At 51.3% G+C, this 21,301-nt stretch overlaps 2 protein-coding genes across 3 annotated transcripts in view; one reads left to right on the forward strand and one right to left on the reverse strand.

The window, feature by feature from the left end:
* Positions 1-10,560, reverse strand: part of ADAP2 (ArfGAP with dual PH domains 2) — an 82,611-nt gene extending 72,051 nt beyond the window's left edge. Inside the window, exons 1-2 of one of the 2 annotated variants that reach the window (XM_082272585.1) lie at positions 10,476-10,560; positions 10,237-10,389 (exon numbers count right to left, since the gene is read on the reverse strand). In XM_082272585.1, coding sequence (XP_082128711.1) covers positions 10,237-10,315 — 79 coding nt within the window. In that variant the 5' untranslated portion in view covers positions 10,316-10,389; positions 10,476-10,560. The remainder of the gene's footprint in view (positions 1-10,236; positions 10,390-10,475) is intronic. The other variant, XM_082272586.1, reaches the window with a different exon arrangement.
* A 4,420-nt stretch (positions 10,561-14,980) lies between these two features.
* The window catches only part of TEFM (transcription elongation factor, mitochondrial), a gene marked incomplete at its 5' end in the record, with an annotated part of 41,308 nt that continues 34,987 nt past the window's right edge, over positions 14,981-21,301 (forward strand). The window contains 2 exons of the mRNA XM_082272899.1: positions 14,981-15,020; positions 19,112-19,533. Coding sequence (XP_082129025.1) covers positions 14,981-15,020; positions 19,112-19,533 — 462 coding nt within the window. The remainder of the gene's footprint in view (positions 15,021-19,111; positions 19,534-21,301) is intronic.

Below are 21,301 nucleotides of genomic sequence, written 5' to 3' on the forward strand. Positions count from 1 at the left end.
GATTGCCCAAGCCTAGTTTTGGGGGAGGGTTTGCGTTTGATTAATTTGGAGAGAATCCCAATGAAGTTTAGGGATCAGGCTTGGCTCGCTTTCCATGGAAAACTATATGTGAAGGGCAACCTGAAGTTTCTCTCTGTGAGTGATCGTGGCTGCCCGAGAGTAGAGTGTGGAGGTGCGGTGGAGTCCATGGATCATTTTTTGCTTCAGTGCCCTTTTAATATAGAGGTGTACAAGAGGGTAGGGAGGGCTCTGAGTGTACCCTTCCTCCCCCATATGAGTTATGCAGAGTGGGTGTATGGGGCATTCCAGACTCGCCGGGATTATGATTTGGAAACACTTTTTTTAGTTAGTGTAGTAGTCCGTTATTTCACGTGGAGTGCACGGTGCCAGGTATCCTTACGGAGTAAAATCCTCCCTGTTGAGGTGGTGGTGCAGAACATTCTGGGTGAGGTTGGGAAGATTCGGGGTCTTGAGAAAGACAGGTGGCAGCAGGAGGCCTGGATAAAGGCGTGGAGGAATATCAGGACTCTGTAGCTGCTGCCTGTTGATCTCGGGGTGTGCGGCTTTTCTTTCTGTCCTTGCTTCACTCCCCTAGATTTTCAGATAAAATATATTTTTGATAAAAGGCTACATGCATGGTGACGGTGATGTTCCTTAGTCTGGCTCTCTCGTAGGGTTTATGCTGTGCGCAATTTGGTTTATTTATTATGTTCTTGTTTGGTTTTTGGTTTTGTATAGTTATATTTAATTATTTTGTAAATATGTTATTTATTAATTTATTTATTATGGTTTTATTGTATATAAGTTGTTGTTTGTAAGATTTTTCAATAAACAAAATTAACCCCTCATAATGGGCACAGCGGGTGTACAGACCCGGGAACTCAGCACAGGGATGGTGGGAAACTGCCATTCCACTCCCTGACAGCGAGGTGTGAGGTTGCTGATTCCTTAGCTCGTGTGCTTCCAGAAGCCAGGGGCTAGAGTTGTTTCTCTGCCCCAGGAGGGATGCTGGATCCTGGGGAGGACCCCGGCGGGGGCCCCCTGGATAGGCCTGAGACTAGGCCTCAGCCTATGGAAGACATGGAGCTCGGCCCAAGGAGGGGTGAATCCCTATCTACCTTTAGACGGAGGATTGTGGACAAGCTGACAAGGATTGAGAAAGAGGAGGAGAAATTGGCAGCTTTAAAAACTGAATTTAAAAAGAAAAAGTTGTATTGTGCCAAACTGTACAGTAAGAAGAGACCGGCTCTGAGGCCTGAATTAAAGGACTTGGAGCAAGCTTTGAGGAAGCAGAAAGAGTTGGTGAGCTCTCTGAAGGAAAGTAGCGGAGCTTTTAAGGAAAAATACAGGAATGAGGAACGTTTCAGCCGTATGAGGAGAGGAACCGTTTCCAGCATGGAGAGTGACCCAGCCAGTGAAGAGATGCAGGTACCGACAGAGTCAGCAGAGAGTGAGAAAGTGGGCCCGGAGGATGAGCCCAGCTCTTCAACACCTCAGACATCTGCTGAGCCCCCAATGGCGGAGGCCTCTGTCTCCCTCCCTCTGCAGCAGCAATGTGGAACATCTGAGCAGGAGGTTGAGGGGGGTACTGGCATGTTGGAGTTCATCGCTGAGCTGGAAACCCCTCTGGATGGAAGAAAGTTACATTTTTCTGCGGATTCCTCAGATGAGGATATGGATACCGTTCCTCGCCCTATGAAAGAGAGACCTGTGGAGAGAGGAACATTCACCATGAAGCCTGCAACAACCAGGAGGAAGTTTGATCCCACCATCAGCCATGACACTGCAGAGGTAACAACACAGCAAGCAGGTACAGTGTGTGTGCAAGGTGGTGATGTGAACTTTAATGACAATGTGCTTGCTGAGGGTTGTAGTGCTATGGGCTGTCAGCCCACACCCATAGACAATGTGCAGCATGCAGTGCAACCTGATGCACCTGCTAAAAAAACTTTAAATGCGATTGGTGGGAAAACTGAAAATAACTTTGAGCTTTTGGTTGAAGTGTCTGCAGAGAGGAGCACCACGGACATTGCAAAGGCTTTTCCTGACCCAGATAAAGCTGTTGTTCCTGAAAATGGTGCAGGAGATGCTGGGAGCAGTAGTGCTACAACTGTTGGGGATTCTGCAGTAAAAAAAACTGTGATTGAACCCAGGAAAGCAGCTGAGTGCTTAGAGAAGGGGGAGGGGGTGGGTCTTGTCTCTGCTGCTCCAAAGACTGCAAGGGTTGATTCAGGCTCCTTGTCAGCAGGTGTGGTTGTGTCTAAGGACAATGCTGTAATTACTGGTATGTCTGGGAGGAAAACCTATGCTGGTGCTGCTACAGGATCTGGTAGGGGGGAGCATGGAAATGGTTTATCTTCCTCACTATTTAAAAGGAGGAATGTGGTTCAGCTCAGATGGGAAGGCGAAGGTATTCCCCCATATAGGAGAGCTGTGGTTGATAAGATTCTGCAGATGGGGTTTAGACCCGAAGATATCTTCGCCCTGATCAGTCCGACCGGCTCCTATGAGTATGATTTGTCCTTTATCCGTCCGGAGTCTTTGGACATATTTTGGGAGAAATATGAGCATGTGTGTAGGAGCCTGCCGGACTGGAGAGGGCTCATCCCCAAAGTTGTGTCACGTCAGCCACTTATTAAAATGGTGACGATTCTTGTGCGCAATGAGTCCATACCACAAGGGGATTTATCTGTATGGCTGAGGAGATATGGAGACATCCTGAGCCCCTTACACAAAATTATGGATGACCGAGGAATATGGACGGGGGGATGGTCTGTGCAGCTAAAACTGAGAGTTATTGATAATGTCATCCAGCATCTGCCATCCTCAGCTTTCCTGGGAAGGGACAGGCTGACCATCTTTTATCCAGGCCAGCCAAAACTGTGTAATAAATGTGGGGATAAAGGGCACTTTGCATCCTCCTGTCCAGTGATGAAATGCTCTCTGTGTCAGGATTTAGGGCATTTGGCAAAGGATTGCAACATTATAAGGTGCAACTTGTGCAATTCGGTTGGGCATCCTTATAGCCAGTGTCCCGAGGCAATGCATAACCAGCCTGAGCTCATGAGAGAGTTCTTCCGCCTGGACATGGAGGATGCTCAGAGCTCAGCAGCTAGGGTGCCTGCGATTCCCTCTGAGTCTGTGCCAATGCCCAGTGTGCATGTGTCTTCCCAGTCTGTGCGTTTGCCTAGTGTGCCTGTGTCTTCCCAGTCTGTGCGTTTGCCTAGTGTGCCTGTGTCTTCCCAGTCTGTGATTTCCCAGTCTGTGCCAATTCCCAGTGTGTCAGTGTCTTCCAAATCTGTGGTGCCCCAGTCTGTGCGTTTGCATGTATCAGTTACCGAGAATGTGTCCAATCCTTCTGTGTCTATGTCCTCCAAAATTGCAGAGGCCGCAAGAGGTGCTGATGCAGGGGCATCAAGTGCAGTGCCAGTCCCACCCCCTCGACATTTCAGGGCTTCTATTGGGGACCAGGGGATGCAGAGGAGTGGGGAAAATGGTGAAGAGGCTGGCCTGGTGGCAGATAAGGTAAGGGAGAGTGGGGGTGAAGGGGAGGCTAAGAGTGGGGAGACTGTAATTTGCAGTTTGTCCAAGGATGATGTGGAATGGTTGGAGGAGAAAAGGAAGAAGGGCAAAAGAAAAAAAAAAAGGTGTTCAGTTGCCCAAAGTCCTAAGGTTTTGCCCTTGAAAAATAAGTTTGGGGTCCTGTCAGATGATGACGATGAATGGGACTCGTTGAGTACGGCGTCTTCTATGGATGATGAGTCCCAGGGTGCATTGAAGCGCACTGGTTCTCCAGGAAGAGAGAGTAGTCAGGCTAAGAAACGGCTGCCTCAATTATCCTAATGGCAGTTCCCACTCCGTTAAAAGTGGCAACCATTAATGTTGCCAGCTTAAAATCAGTGAGTGCTCGTCATATGGCCTTATTTTTGCTCAGCGAGTTTGATGCTGACATTTTGTTTTTGCAAGAGACCCATCTCAGTAATCTGGCTGATATACATCTGGCAAAGAAGGAGTGGAAGCGTGGTCCCTCCTTTTGGTCTCTTGCGGCCGAGCCTTACAGCGGGGTTGCGGTCCTTTTTTCTGGTATGGTAACATGCCGACGGGTAATTGAGGTAGAGATTGGGAGATGCATGATTTTGGATGTCTCTGTGAGGGGGCAGGACCTGCGCCTGATTAACATCTATGGTCCCCAGACAAAATGGGACAGGAAATGCCTCTTTACAAAGATTAAGCCTTTTCTTTTTACGGCTCAGCAGGTTATCTTTGGAGGTGACTTCAACACCATTACTAGGCCTAAAGACAGGAGAGGTTTCAGAGATAAGCTGGGCTATGACAGCCTTTTCCTGAATGCAATGGTTAGGGAAGCAGGTCTGGTAGATGTGCACATTAAGCGCTGCCCAGACAGCACGGGGTTCACTTTTCAGCGAGGTAATAGTCAGAGTAGGATAGATAGGTTTTTTTTAAAGGAGGACTCTGCTTTTTCGGCACCTGTTTGTCGGGCAGTGGAGTTTTCTGATCACTGTATTCTATATTTGACTCTGAATGCCTCAGGCGTGCCACCTAGGGGGAGGGGTATCTGGAGATTGAATTCGGCCCTCCTGGATGACGAGGAAGTAAGACAATCCTTTGAGGATTTTTTTCAGGCACAGGTAACTATCCTAGACTTTTGCAACAGTAAGTCAGAATGGTGGGAGCTTATAAAACAGCGGACTGTTAGGCTTTTCAAGGCCATAGGGAGAAAGAGACAGCAAGATAAGTATATCACCTACCAGCGTTTGCGGAGGAAACTTGACCGCCTTGTATCGAATGGAGGAGATTCTGGGGCGATCTCTGAGGTGAAGCTCCTCCTGAGGACCCATCAATATGACCGGCACGCCTCTTTGGTTCAGGAAAGGGACTATGGGAAATACCATTCGCCTGACCCTTACCAGAATTGTAAACAGAGCGTAGCAGTTAAGACGGTCAATGGCCTGAAGGACAGTACGGGCTCTCTGACGAAGTCTAGGTCAGGGATCCTGGAGGTCGTCAGGTCATACTATGCTGATCTCCTGGGAGGAAAGAACCTTGATCGGACAGGGATGTTGAGTTTTTTGGACTCTACGCCAGGTCTGGAAAATATTGTTCCTTTGATGAATTTGACAGATGAAATCACTGCAGATGAGGTGATCCAGGCTATTGATAAACTAGCCATCAGGAAAACTCCAGGGCCAGATGGTTTGACAGCCGAATTTTATAAATGTTTTAAGAAGATCCTGGCTTCACACCTTGCGGAGGTTTTTAATGGCTGTTTGCATGAGGGTTCTCTCCCTCCTTCCATGAGGCAATCTGCAGTGGTTCTTCTGTCAAAGGGCAAAGATCCTTCGATGATTGAGAATTGGCGCCCCATTAGCCTTCTTAATGTCGATAGAAAGATACTGGCAAAGATTTTTTTTCTGGCGATTATCATCAGTGGCAGGCGATTTGTTATCCCATCACCAGCACTGCGCAATCCAGGGTAGAAGCACTTTCTCAGCTGTGTTAGCTGTCCGGGAGGCCTTGGAGCGTTGTAGGGCTGCTGGTTGGGGTAAATATCTGCTGACATTGGATCAGGCTAAGGCCTTTGATAGGGTTAATCATGAGTACCTATGGCTCCTTCTTGGCAAGTATGGCCTGGAGGGGGGTTTCATTGATTGGCTCAAGATTTTGTACAAAGGGGCTGAAAGCTTTCCTCTGGTTAATGGTTGGGTTGGGCAGCCCTTTGTGGTTGGCTCAGGTGTGCGTCAGGGGTGTCCTTTGAGTCCTCTGCTATATGCGTTTGCAATCGACCCCTTCATTAGAAGGCTAGAGAGTGGACCATTGTGTGGGGTACCTTTGGGCATCGCTGGTGAGCCTCCTTTGAAGGTTGTGGCTTATGCTGATGACGTTTCTGTTTTTGTCTCTGGGACTGGGGAAGCGCAGGAGGTGGTCTCAGTGACAAGGCAGTATGCGGAAGCATCAGGTTCAAAGGTCAACCAGGACAAGTGTGAAGCTTTCTGGATGGGCGTGGAAGGTGAGAGCTTTGTTCTCCCGGATGACTTCCCGGAGCCCCAACAAAAAATTAGAGTTCTAGGCATTGAATTTGGCCCAGGTGACTATGGTCATGCAAATTGGGTGAGCAGGCTGGAGAATGCCAATGCCAAGGTGGCGAGCTGGAAAAGTTGGCGGTTTTCCTTAAGGGAAAAGGTTGATCTGATCAAAGGTTACCTGATTCCAATTTTTCTGTATGTCAGTTTTGTCTGCATTTTGCCAGTGTCTCTCTATACCAGGATCTATAGTTGTTTCTTCCAGCTGTTATGGGGAAACAGAATAAACCTTGTCAAAAGGAGTGTGACTTATCTTCCTAGGCGGGAGGGTGGTCTAGGAATGATCAACCCTGTAGTCTTTTTCTCTCTGATGTTTGTAAAGTACAACCTTGGTAACATGTTGGCAGAGAGACCGCCTGGGTGGGTTGGTATTTTCCAGTCCTGGTTTAGGCCCTTTCTGCGAAACTGGGAAAATGGTGGGCCAGTGAAAAGCCTGAGGGTCAAGCATGATAAGCTCCCGACTTATGTTGCCCCGTGTTTGAAAATACTTCGGCAGTGGCAAGTAACGGCAGGGGAGATCAGATCTCTTCCAAGGAAACTTCTTGAGAAGCGGATCATGAGCTCTGTTTTTTGCGAACCACTGGCCTTAAGGGATTGCCCAAGCCTGGTTTTGGGGGAGGGTTTGCGTTTGATTAATTTGGAGAGAATCCCAATGAAGTTTAGGGATCAGGCTTGGCTCGCTTTCCATGGAAAACTATATGTGAAGGGCAACCTGAAGTTTCTCTCTGTGAGTGATCGTGGCTGCCCGAGAGTAGAGTGTGGAGGTGCGGTGGAGTCCATGGATCATTTTTTGCTTCAGTGCCCTTTTAATATAGAGGTGTACAAGAGGGTAGGGAGGGCTCTGAGTGTACCCTTCCTCCCCCATATGAGTTATGCAGAGTGGGTGTATGGGGCATTCCAGACTCGCCGGGATTATGATTTGGAAACACTTTTTTTAGTTAGTGTAGTAGTCCGTTATTTCACGTGGAGTGCACGGTGCCAGGTATCCTTACGGAGTAAAATCCTCCCTGTTGAGGTGGTGGTGCAGAACATTCTGGGTGAGGTTGGGAAGATTCGGGGTCTTGAGAAAGACAGGTGGCAGCAGGAGGCCTGGATAAAGGCGTGGAGGAATATCAGGACTCTGTAGCTGCTGCCTGTTGATCTCGGGGTGTGCGGCTTTTCTTTCTGTCCTTGCTTCACTCCCCTAGATTTTCAGATAAAATATATTTTTGATAAAAGGCTACATGCATGGTGACGGTGATGTTCCTTAGTCTGGCTCTCTCGTAGGGTTTATGCTGTGCGCAATTTGGTTTATTTATTATGTTCTTGTTTGGTTTTTGGTTTTGTATAGTTATATTTAATTATTTTGTAAATATGTTATTTATTAATTTATTTATTATGGTTTTATTGTATATAAGTTGTTGTTTGTAAGATTTTTCAATAAACAAAATTAACCCCTCATAATGGGCACAGCAGGTGTAAAGACCCGGGAACTCAGCACAAGGATGGTGGGAACCCCTCATAATGGGCACAGCAGGTGTAAAGACCCAATAACTCAGCACTGGGATGGTGGGAATCCCTCATAATGGGCACAGCGGGTATACAGACCCAGGAACTCAGCACAGGGATGGTGGGAACCCCTCATAATGGGCACAGCAGGTGTACAGACCCGGGAACTCAGCACAGGGATGGTGGGAGCCCCTCATAATGGGCACAGCAGATGTACAGACCCAGGAACTCAGCACAGGGATGGTGGGAGCCCCTCGTAATGGGCACAGCAGGTGTACAGACCCAGGAACTCAGCACAGGGATGCTGGGAACCCCTCATAATGGGCACAGCGGGTGTACAGACCCAATAACTCAGCACTGGAATGGTGGGAATCCCTCATAATGGGCACAGCGAGTTTACAAACTCAGGAACTCAGCACAGGGATGCTGGGAACCCCTCATAATGGGCACAGCGGGTGTACAGACCCGGGAACTCAGCACAGGGATGGTGAGAACCCCTCATAATGGGCACAGCGGGTGTACAGACCCGGGAACTCAGCACAGGGGTGGTGGGAACCCCTCATAATGGGCACAGCGGGTATACAGACCCCCAGATGGCAGGAGTGAAGATCTCTCTATGTAGCTTTTATTTAACTCATAATACGGAGAGAACAGCTGGTTGAATACTTCCCAATTTATTTTCCGGTAAGATGTCTATACATAGAGAGGAACGTCTCATCTGCTGGTAGTTTATATGAAATTTGTGACAGATTGAGGTCTACAGAGATCACAGATCCTCATTATTCAGACAAATGTGACCACTGAGAGGTTGAGATGGCTGTACAAATAGCAGGAGGGGGAGACGGATGTGTGTGCACTGACTCGTCTGCAAGTATGGAGGAAGACTGGAGTCCTGTACCCCCCCCCCCCCCCCCCATGGAGGAGGACTGGAGACCCATACTGGAGATCCACCACAGGGTGCCAGCCATCCACCACAGGGTGCCAGCAAGCCAGCCACCCACCACAGGGTGCCAGCCAGCCACCCACCACAGGGTGCCAGCAAGCCAGCCACCCACCACAGGGTGCCAGCCAGCCAGCCAGCCACAGGGTGCCAGCAAGCCAGCCACCCACCACAGGGTGCCAGCCAGCCACCCACCACAGGGTGCCAGCCACCCACCACAGGGTGCCAGCAAGCCAGCCATCCACCACAGGGTGCCAGCCAGCCACCCACCACAGGGTGCCAGCCAGCCACCACAGGGTGCCAGCAAGCCAGCCATCACAGGGTGCCAGCAAGCCAGCCACCCACCACAGGGTGCCAGCCAGCCACCCACCACAGGGTGCCAGCAAGCCAGCTATTAAGCATTAAACAAAAATTAACATGTTCAGTACCAGATTTGTGTCAAAATTTGGCTTTATTTTTCAAAACTTTTAAGACCCTGTTCAGACAGGGGCGACACGACTTGATAGGGCGACCTGTGAAGTCGCGGTGCACAGCGTGCACTGCGACCTCGGCGCGACTTGCACGGACTTCATATCATTGAAGTCAATGCAAGTCGCCTCCAGGTCGCCCAAAAGTAGTACAGGACCCTTTGTCTAAGTCGGAGCGACTTGTGTCGCTCCTATTAGAATGGGTCCTGTGCTAATCTATGGCAGGCGACCCACAGCGAATTGTCAGGCGACCAAGTCGTCTGACAAGTCGTGCTAGTGTGAATGGAGTCTAAATGTACAAGATATTGGCCCATATCGGCCGATACGTTGTGACCAAAATATCGGTATCGGCCCTGAAAAAAACATATCGGTCTATCCCTACTAGAAACCCATAACCCCCTATGGAGGAGGACTGGAAACCTGTACCCCCCTATGGAAGAGAACCGGAGACCCGTACCACCCTAGGGAGGAAGACTGGAGACCCGTACCCCCCTATGGAAGAGAACCGGAGACCTGTACCCCCCTAGGGAGGAAGACTGGAGACCCGTGCCATGTATGGAGGAGGTCTGGAGGCTCATACCCCTCATGGAGAAGGACTGGACACCTGTACCCTCCTATGGAGGAGGACTGGAGACCCGTGCCCACCACAGAGGACTGGAGACCGGTACCCCTTATGTAGAAAGATTGAAGGAGCATGCCCCTCTCTCTTCTCATGATGTCCCTACGTTTATGATTGTATTGGATATCTTTGGACAAGATATAAATCTATAGAAATTACCCCAAGCAGGAACCCTTACCAGTCTAACAGGAATCCTGGCACAACTGGCATTCCTCGGACCACCTGTGACCCCCAGTGTGCCTGGTATGTATAGAGGTGCTGGGGAACCAGGACAGTCATCTCTATGCTCACACAGACTGTACACAGCCCACCTGACAAGCAGCAGGAAGGAGTGTGCTGGGCTCTGGAGGCACCCCAGACACATTATATGGGGTACAGACACATTATACGAAGTACAGACACATTATACGGGGTACAGACACATTATACGGGGTACAGACACATTATACGGGGTACAGGCACATTATATTGGGTACTGGCACATTATACGGAGTACAGATCTGAGGGTACAATGGATGTGCAGCTTCCTAAGTAGTAGATAGAAGGCACAGAGCCTGGGAGGAGATGGTACACAGCACTGCAGGCTGCACAGATCACCGCGTTACCTGAACCCGGCCATACCTGGATGTCCACAGTCCGCACAATGAGAGTTCTCTGGAAGACGTAGAAGTTCCAGAACTTTCTGACTCCGCTCCGTCATTCTCCTATCAGTGTATACCAGAGAGAAAGTCCAGCCGTGTCCCCAGCAATGTCATGCAGCTGAGTGTCACAGATCTATGTGAGTAAACAGACAAGTCACCAAAACTTTCTACTCAATGCCAAGTCCCCTCCCTGAATGTGACAGCAGCAGGCGGACCGACCTCAGCCACATATTTCCCTTTTCTAGGTCAGTGACAAGACTCTCCTCCTCTCCCTTGTCCTCTCCATGCTTGTCCCTCTCTCTCCTCTCTCCCCCCCCATCCCCTCTTCCTTTCCCTCTCCAACTCTCTCTCTCCCTCCTTCCCACCCCTCTCTATCTCCCTCCTCTCCTTCCTTCCCACCCCTCTCTATCTCCCTCCTTCCCACCCCTCTCTATCTCCATCCTCTCCCTCCTTCCCACCCCTCTCTATCTCCATCCTCTCCCTCCTTCCCACCCCTCTCTATCTCCATCCTCTCACTCGTTTCTGCCCATCTCTATCTCTCTCCTCTCCCTTCTTCCCCACTCTTTATCCCTCCTTCTTGTCCCTCTCTATCTCTCTGCTCTTCCCCTCTCTATCTCTCCCTCCTTCCTGCCCCTCTCTATCTCTATCTCCCTTCTCCCCCACTCTCTATTCCTCCTTCCTGTCCTTCTCTATCTCCCTGCTCTTTCCCTCTCTATCACTTCCTCCCTCCTTCCTGTCCCTCTCTATCTCCCTACTCTTCCCCTCTCTATCTCTTCCTCCCTCCTTCCTGTACCTCTCTATCTCCCTGCTTCCCCCTCTCTATCTCTTCCTCCCTCCTTCCTGTCCCTCTCTATCTACCTTCTCTCCCCCTCTCTATCACTTCCTCCCTCCTTCCTGTCCCTCTCTATCTACCTTCTCTCCCCCTCTCTATCACTTCCTCCCTCCTTCCTGTCCCTCTCTATCTACCTTCTCTCCCCCTCTCTATCACTTCCTCCCTCCTTCCTGTCCTTCTCTATCTCCCTGCTCTTCCCCTCTCTATCTCTTCCTCCCTCCATCCTGTCCCTCTCTATCTCCCTGCTTCCCCCTCTCTATCTCTTCCTCCCTCCTTCCTGTCCCTCTCTATCTACCTTCTCTCCCCCTCTCTATCACTTCCTCCCTCCTTCCTGCCCCTCTCTATCTACCTTCTCTCCCCCTCTCTATCACTTCCTCCCTCCTTCCTGCCCCTCTCTATCTACCTTCTCTCCCCCTCTCTATCTCTTCCTCCCTCCTTCCTTCCAGTCCCTCTCTATCACCCTGTCCCCCCTCCCCCTCTATCTCTTCCTCCCACTTTCCTGTCCCTCTCTATCAAGGGAGAGAAAAGAGAGATGGGGGGACAGGAAGGGGAGAGAGAGAGCTAGAGCGAAGGGGAGAGAAGAGAGATGGAGGACAGAGCGAAAGAGAGAAAAGATGAGAGATAAGGACAGGAAGGTGAGAGAGAGATAGACTGAGGAGGAGAGAAGAGAGATGGAAGACTGGAAGGTAAGAGAGAGCTAGAATGAGTGAGAAAGAAGAAAATGGATAAGGGGTAGGAAGGGGAGAGAGAGCTATACCGAGGGGGAGAGAAGAAGAGATAAGGACATGAAGACGAGAGAACTAGAGCGAGAGGGAGAGAGAGAGAGGAAGAGACATGGAGGAGAGAGAGAGCTAGAAAGAGGGGGAGAGAAGAAGAGATGGAGGACAGGAAGGGTAGAGAGAGCTAGAGAGAGGGAGAGAGAAGAGAGATGGAAGACTGGAAGGACAGAGAGAGCTAGAACGAGGGGGAAAGAAGAAAATGGATAAAGGATAGTAGAGCGAGAGAGTGAGGAAGCAGCATGGAGGACAGGAAGGAGAGAGTGAGGGAGAGAGAAGAGATATGGAGGACAGGAAGGGGAAAGAAATAGAGTGAGGGGGAGAGAAGGAGAGAGATGGAAGACAGGAAGGGCAGAGAGAGCTAGAGCAAGGTAGAGAGAAGAAATGAGATGAAGGAAAACAAGGGGAGAGAGAGCTAGAGTGAGGAAGAGAGCAGAGAAATGGAGTGAGGGTGAGAGAAGAAAAGAGATTGAGGACTGGAAGGTTAGAGAAATCTAGAGCAAGGGAGATAGAAGAGAGATGAAGGGCAGGAAAGGGAGAGAGAGCTAGAGAGAGAGATGGAGAACAGGGGAGAGAGAGCTAGAGCAAGGGAGAGACGAGAGATGGAGGACAGGAAGGGAAGAGAAGAAGAGATGGAGGGGGAAAGAAGAAGAGACATGGATGACAGGAAGGGGAGAGAGAGCTAGAACGAGGGGGAGAGAAGAAGAGAGATTGAGAACAGGAAGGGAAGAGAGAGAGAAGAGAGATGGAGGACAGAAAGGGGGGAGAGAGCTAGAGTGAGGGAGAGAGACGACAGATGGAGGAGTGGAAGGGCAGAGAAGAAGAGAGATAGAGGAAAGGAAGGGGAGAGAGAGCCAGAGCGAGTGACAGAGACGAGAGAGAGGGGTCCTAAAGGATAACAAAACACATTCTGGCATGTCAGCTGGGCCCTAAAGAGTGACAAATCGCATCCTGGCATGTCGGAGGGGCCCTAAAGGATGACCAATCCCATCCTGGCATATCGGAGGGGTCCTAAATACGTTAAAGAGGAAGTAAACTTCCATGGATTGTTTGTACCTATCCTATAGGTGCGCCTATAATACGACTTACAGTCAGGTCCATAAATATTGGGACATGGACACAATTCTAGTCTTTTTGGCTCTATACACCACCACAATGGATTTGAAATGAAACAAACAAGATGTGCTTTAACTGCAGACTTTCAGCTTTAATTTGAGGGAATTTACATCCAAATCAGGTGAACGGTGTAGGAATTACAACACTTTGTATATGTGCCTCCCACTTTTTAAGGGAACAAAAGTAATGGGACAGATTAACAATCATAAATCAAACTTTCACTTTTTAATACTTGGTTGCAAATCCTTTGCAGTAAATTACAGCCTGAAGTCTGGAACGCATAGACATCACCAGACGCTGGGTTTCATCCCTGGTGATGCTCTGCCAGGCCTCTACTGCAACTGTCTTCAGTTCCTGCTCGTTCTTGGGGCATTTTCCCTTCAGTTTTGTCTTCAGTAAGTGAAATGCATGCTCAATTGGATTCAGGTCAGGTGATTGACTTGGCCATTGCAGAACATTCCACTTCTTTCCCTTAAAAAACTCTTTGGTTGCTTTCGCAGTATGCTTCGGGTCATTGTCCATCTGCACTGTGAAGCGCCGTCCAATGAGTTCTGAAGCATTTGGCTGAATATGAGCAGATAATATTCCCGAAACACTTCAGAATTCATCCTGCTGCTTCCGTCAGCAGTCACATCATCAATAAATACAAGAGAACCAGTTCCATTGGCAGCCATACATGCCCACGCCATGACACTACCACCACCATGCTTCACTGATGAGGTGGTATGCTTTGGATCATGAGCAGTTCCTTTCCTTCTCCATACTCTTCTCTTCCCATCACTCTGCTACAAGTTGATCTTGGTCTCATCTGTCCATAGGATGTTGTTCCAGAACTGTGAAGGCTTTTTTAGATGATGTTTGACAAACTCTAATCTGGCCTTCCTGTTTTTGAGGCTCACCAATGGTTTACATCTTGTGGTGAACCCTCTGTATTCACTCTGGTGAAGTCTTCTCTTGATTGTTGACTTTGACACACATACACCTACCTCCTGGAGAGTGTTCTTGATCTGACACACATACACCTACCTCCTGGAGAGTGTTCCTGACCTGACACACACACACCTACCTCCTGGAGAGTGTTCCTGATCTGACACACATACACCTACCTCCTGGAGAGTGTTCCTGATCTGACACACATACACCTACCTCCTGGAGAGTGTTCCTGATCTGACACACATACACCTACCTCCTGGAGAGTGTTCTTGATCTGACACACATACACCTACCTCCTGGAGAGTGTTCCTCATCTGACACACATACACCTACCTCCTGGAGAGTGTTCCTGATCTGACACACATACACCTACCTCCTGGAGAGTGTTCCTGATCTGACACACATACACCTACCTCCTGGAGAGTGTTCTTGATCTGACACACATACACCTACCTCCTGGAGAGTGTTCTTCATCTGACACACATACACCTACCTCCTGGAGAGTTTTCTTCATCTGACACACATACACCTACCTCCTGGAGAGTGTTCTTGATCTGACACACATACACCTACCTCCTGGAGAGTGATCTTGATCTGGCACACATACACCTACCTCCTGGAGAGTGATCTTGATCTGGCCAACTGTTGTGAAGGGTGTTTTCTTCACCAGGGAAAGAATTCTTCGGTCATCCACCACAGTTGTTTTCCGTGGTCTTCCGGAGCTTTTCCTTCGTTGTGATTCCATTGATATTAAAAAAAAAGACATTTTAAAAATCAAATTTATTATATTTACTGAATAAGATGTAATTTTATTTCAAGCATAATACTTTATATACTTTTCAGCTTCCCAATGTAACAAAATGACTTTCAATTCCTACGACTCCACGCTGATTTTATTTTTCAACTGTTCCACAATTTAAATTTTTTTCCAGAAAAAAAAAATAGGAAAAAAAATTTTTTTTTTTTCAATGGCTTCAAAATTTCTGGAAAGTTGACATCTGTAAGTGTATCCATTATAGTGTAGCAATTATAACTACAACTCCCAGCATTCTCAGTGCTCTGCGTAGATGTCTATGGGCTTGCTTGGATTTAGCTCTCCCCCTGCTGGTGAGAGGAAAATGGTGCAGCATAACATCATTATCTCAGTAGAAAGTTGACTGATTGAGGGAATTGTCTTCTTCTCCATGTTTCGGTAGTCCAGCACCTAGCTATGGTCTCTTCATGACTTACACAAGGAGTAGGATTGCTCAGCTCTGGAATTTCCAAGTGTGGCTCTTCATCGGGGAATGTCAGAATTCCCGAGATCCCCATTTTCAGGGCACATTAAGGAGGGAATGCACAATTAATATGGGCAGACATTTCCTGCCAGTATCCATCCAATGTCAGTCATTTGCAGAACATATAAATGTGAATGGGATCCCCCTGAACAGTGGGGAGACTGCGAGCATTGTAATCTTTGGGGGTCCAGAACACGCCATCTAACAGGGCAGTCTGGGTACACCTCGTGGTGTTGGGGAGATCATACTCATATGGTAGGTGCTTTTCCAATGAGTTGTGCCAGTCGTCCAAACTGTATGTAAGAAAGTTCACATCAGTTGTCCATGCAGGGGTTTCCACCATCAATGTAAAAAGTCAACTGCAGCCACCTGGCTCCATTGTCAGTAGCACGACTGTTCTCCATACCAGTCTTTCCGTGTTATCCAGCTCCTCTGGTTCACTCAACTTACTCAGCCATTAGTCGCAGCACCCTGCTGATTGGCTCAATCCTGGCCTCTGGATAAGGTTCTGACACCCTGATAGGAGCCCACCTGACTCCTGGGATGAGACCTCCTGCCTCCTTACTGGGGTTCCTCTGACCCCTGGGTGAGATCTCCTTTACCTTGACTTCTGGCTGGGGCACCTCTGACCCCTGGGCAAGACCTCCTGTCTCTTAAAAGGGGTTCCTCTGGCCCCTGAGTGAGACCCCCTGTCTGGGGGTCCTCTGACCCCAGGGTGGGACCTACTATCTCTTGACTCCTGGCTTGGGCTCCTCTGATCCCTGGGTGACAGTGGTGGGATTCAAAAAATTTAGTAACCAGTTCCGACTTTCAATGCAGAGTGACCAGCATGCCCCCCTTTCAATGCACAGTGACCAGCGTGCCCCCTTTCAATGCAAAGTGACCAGCGTGCCCCCTTTCAATGCACAGTGACCAGAGTGCCCCCTTTCAATGCAGAGTGACCAGCGTGCCCCCTTTCAATGCACAGTGACCAGAGTGCCCCCTTTCAATGCAGAGAGACCAGCGTGCGCCCTTTCAATGCACAGTGACCAGCGTGCCCCCTTTCAATGCAGTGACCAGAGTGCCCCCTTTCAATGCAGAGAGACCAGCATGCCCCCTTTCAATGCACAGTGACCAGAGTGCCCCCTTTCAATGCAGAGTGACCAGCGTGCCCCCTTTCAATGCACAGTGACCAGCGTGCCCCCTTTCAATGCACAGTGACCAGGGTGCCCCCTTTCAATGCACAGTGACCAGGGTGCCCCCTTTCAATGCACAGTGACCAGCGTGCCCCCTTCAAAACAGTGACCAGCGTGCCCCCTTCAATGCAGAGACCAGCGTGCCCCCTTTCAATGCAGAGACCAACGTGCCCGTTTTCGATGCAGAGTGAACAGCGTGCACTTACCTGCACTTACCTGTAGCGGCGGCTTCTCTTCAGTCCCCGCGTCTCCTCGAGTACTCAGTCCTCCCGCCTCCTCATCGGCCAATGGGGTTTGCCTTTCGGCCAATCAGGAAGCGGGTCTCGGACCCGCTTCCTGATTGGCCAGGAGGAGGATCCGTGTGACAATAGTGAATTTCCATTCGCTATTGTTACACAATGGGTGGGCTCGGGGCGCACTGCTCTGCGCCCCGGGTCCACCCTTTGCTGGAGCCAAATTGTAATAGGTGGGGACTGAGAGGTGGCGGCGCGGCGACCTGGAGGAGAAAGGGGTGACGTCACTGGTTGCTAGACCCTAAGCGGCTCTAGCCTAGCAACCAGTGCAGTGTGTGGGCTCCGGCCGCCTACCCGCAGAGAGAGCCAGAGCGGATGATACAGATGGTCACAGTAAGGCGGTTCGGTGAACTTCCAAATGTTTAGTAACCGGTTCTGTGGAACCGGTGCGAAACGGCTGAATCCCACCACTGCTGGGTGAGGCCTCAGTCTCTTGGCTGGGGCTCCTCTGGCCCCTAGATGAGACCCCCTGTCTGGGGCTCCTCTGACCCCTGGGTGAGACCCCGTCTTCTGGCTGAGGCTCTTCTGACCCCAGGGTGGGACCTCCTGTCTCTTGATTTCTGGCTTGGGCTCCTCTGACCCCCGGTGAGACCCCCTGTCTCTTGGCTGGGGCTCCTTTGGACCCTGGGTGAGACTCCCTGTCTGGGGCTCCTCTGACCCCCAGGGAGAGACCTCTTGACTCCTGTCTGGGGCTCCTTTGGTCCCTGGGTGAGACCCCCTGTCTGGGGCTCCTCTGACCCCTGGGTGAGACCTCCTGTCTTCAATATGGAAGCTCAGAGCTATCCTCAGGCCTGACTATACAAGGACCCGGCACACCGGAATACTCACACAGGCTGAGGCACCCGGTAAAATCCAGACACAGGAATGAAAGTTCCGTCCCACCCAAGACACTTCGGAACCTTCAAGCTCCTCCAGGCCCCGATCCAGGATTACGGAATCCGGAAAGAACCAAAAACACTCTCCTCAGAATGGAGAGTCGGGAACTTCACATTAACCCTCAATGGGAATTCAGTATCATTTCCTCCTCCATTTGCACAGTCAGGACCTCTCACTGTCACAGCCTGGAGGATGGGGTGCAGAACCTCCCACACTGTCAGCTGTTAGAGTCTGAATGTAGTCAGATCAGCACAAGGGACTGACTCAGTGTCACTGTGTCCCTTGTGCTGCTGCCTTCTGGTTTCCATTAACTTTTTCTCCATAGATCTCCCCCACCCCCACAATAATCAGATGCAGCGGGGGTTAAAAAACTTAGGGAGCTCTCATCTGACTATGTCCACTCCTTCCTGTGCAGACAGGTGGGAGGGGATTGTGGGCGGAGAGAGCAGACAGGTGGGAGGGGATTGTGGGCGGAGAGAGCAGACAGGTGGGAGGGGATTGTGGGCGGAGAGTACAGACAGGTGGGAGGGGATTGTGGGCGGAGAGTGCAGACAGGTGGGAGGGGATTGTGGGTGGAGAGAGCAGACAGGTGGGAGGGGATTGTGGGCGGAGAGTGCAGACAGGTGGGAGGGGATTGTGGGCGGAGAGTGCAGACAGGTGGGAGGGGATTGTGGGCGGAGAGTGCAGACAGGTGGGAGGGGATTGTAGGCAGGTAATGCGGGCAAGGAGAGCAGAATGTGGGCGGGGAGTGCAGGAAGGTGGGAGGAGTTATGGGTGGGGAGTGCAGTAAGGAGGGAGGAGTAATGGGCGGGGAGTGCAGTAAGGAGGGAGGAGTAATGGGCGGGGAGTGCAGTGAGAAGGGAGGAGTAATGGGTGGGGAGTGCAGTGAGAAGGGAGGAGTAATGGGCGGGGAGTGCAGAGAGGAGGGAGGAGTAATGGGCGGGGAGTGTAGATGGGAGGGAGGAGCCCTCTCCTGTGTTTTGCTCCTTTAGCGTCCCTCTGGCCGCAGTGCGGCGCTCTCACCCCGCGCCCCTCCCCCGCACTGTAAATACATCTATAGTGGTCACGCCCCTATTTCAGTCTGTAATGTGCTTGATATGGGGCGTGTCCCGCCACACAGTCCCGCCCATCACAAGGTCATCGACCGGAACACGTCAGTGACGTCATCAGGAGGCGCCTCCATGCTGGGATCCCGGAGAGTTCTCATCGCCGCCGGTGATTATCCTTCCCCTCCCCCACTGACTACCGAATCCCCGCACTGATCACATGGGAGGTGCACCCCGCCCCCATAGAGCACTGACATCTCCCCGCCTCCCCCACACAGCACTGACATCGCCCCGCCTCCCCCACACAGCACTGACATGGCCCCGCCTCCCCCACACAGCACTGACATGGCCCCGCCTCCTCCACACAGCACTGACATGGCCCCGCCTCCTCCACACAGCACTGACATGGCCCCGCCTCCTCCACACAGCACTGACCTCTCCCTACACTCACCATGGAGCACATCATACTGATCTTATAGCTCCGCCCAATCCAATCCTGCCATAATTCAGTTTTCTTTTTCTGCCCTCCAGGGAGACATCTGATTGGTTGGTCATGTCCTTTCCCCAGGTCAGAGAGGTGGGGGTCAGTCCACTCTTCCAGCTCTCTGGGGGGGGAGGACACCCCGGAGGAAGTGACGGAGAATGTGAAGAGCGGTCTGGATACGGCCTACACCCCGGAGCAGAGAGAGGTCCTCCTACGTCTCCTGAACACCGCTTCCGAGAGCCAACTGGACTGTGTGCGGGAGCTGCAGGGGAAGAAAGCCGCCGGCATTGTGAAACATCGGGAAGAGAACGGCCCCTTCTCAGACCTGGAGGCCCTGCGGAAGGTCCAGCAGTTCCAACCCCACTTCATCCATAAACTGTGTCAGTCCATGCTGGGACTCAGTGACCGGACTGACCGCAGGCTGCTCGCCAAATTCCTAAAGCCGGATATCCCTGTGTGTAAGCTGCAGGTAGGTACACGGGGGAGGGGAACATCTATCACCAGCTCACTCACCACTAGAGGGCATCAGTTGTAGTGCCGACTCCTCCACACTCACCACTAGAGGGCATCAGTTGTAGTGCCGACTCCTCCACACTCACCACTAGAGGGCATCAGTTGTAGTGCCGGCTCCTCCACACTCACCACTAGAGGGCATCAGTTGTAATGCCGCCTCCTCCACACTCACCACTAGAGGGCATCAGTTGTAGTGCCAGCTCCTCCACACTCACCACTAGAGGGCATCAGTTGTAGTGCCGACTCCTCCACACTGACCACTAGAGGGCATCAGTTGTAGTGCCGGCTCCTCCACACTCACCACTAGAGGGCATCAGTTGTAGTGCCGCCTCCTCCACACTCACCACTAGAGGGCATCAGTTGTAGTGCCGACTCCTCCACACTGACCACTAGAGGGCATCAGTTGTAGTGCCGACTCCTCCACACTGACCACTAGAGGGCATCAGTTGTAGTGCCGGCTCCTCCACACTCACCACTAGAGGGCATCAGTTGTAGTGCCGCCTCCTCCACACTCACCACTAGAGGGCATCAGTTGTAGTGCCGGGTTCTTCACACTCACCACTAGAGGGCATCAGTTGTAGTGCCGTCTCCTCCACACTCACCACTAGAGGGCATCAGTTGTAGTGCCGTCTCCTCCACACCCACCACTAGAGGGCATCAGTTGTAGTGCCGCCTCCTCCACACTCACCACTAGAGGACATCAGTTGTAGTGCCGTCTCCTCCACACTCACCACTAGAGGGCATCAGTTGTAGTGCCGGCTCCTCCTCCACACTCACCACTAGAGGGCATCAGTTGTAGTGCCGGCTCCTCCACACTCACCACTAGAAGGCATCAGTTGTAGTGCCGGCTCCTCCTCCACACTCACCACTAGAGGGCATCAGTTGTAGTGCCGACTCCTCCACACTCACCACTAGAGGGCATCAGTTGTAGTGCCGGCTCCTCCTCCACAGTCACCACTAGAGGGCATCAGTTGTAGTGCCGGCTCCTCCTCCACAGTCCCCACTAGAGGGCATCAGTTGTAGTGCCGGCTCCTCCTCCACACTCACCACTAGAGGGCATCAGTTGTAGTGCCGGCTCCTCCTCCACACTCACCACTAGAGGGCATCAGTTGTAGTGCCGGCTCCTCCTCCACAGTCCCCACTAGAGGGCATCAGTTGTAGTGCCGGCTCCTCCTCCACACTCACCACTAGAGGGCATCAGTTGTAGTGCCGGCTCCTCCTCCACACTCACCACTAGAGGGCATCAGTTGTAGTGCCGACTCCTCCACACTCACCACTAGAGGGCATCAGTTGTAGTGCCGGCTCCTCCTCCACAGTCACCACTAGAGGGCATCAGTTGTAGTGCCGGCTCCTCCTCCACACTCACCACTAGAGGGCATCAGTTGTAGTGTCGGCTCCTTCACACTCACCACTAGAGGGCATCAGTTGTAGTGCCGCCTCCTCCACACTCACCACTAGAGGGCATCAGTTGTAGTGCCAGCTCCTCCTCCACACTCACCACTAGAGGGCATCAGTTGTAGTGCCGACTCCTCCACACTCACCACTAGAGGGCATCAGTTGTAGTGCCGACTCCTCCACACTCACCACTAGAGGGCATCAGTTGTAGTGCCGGCTCCTCCTCCACAGTCACCACTAGAGGGCATCAGTTGTAGTGCCGGCTCCTCCTCCACAGTCCCCACTAGAGGGCATCAGTTGTAGTGCCGGCTCCTCCTCCACACTCACCA

This window comes from Pelophylax lessonae (assembly GCF_965119305.1).
Source record: "Pelophylax lessonae genome assembly, chromosome: 11".
NCBI lineage: Eukaryota > Metazoa > Chordata > Amphibia > Anura > Ranidae > Pelophylax > Pelophylax lessonae.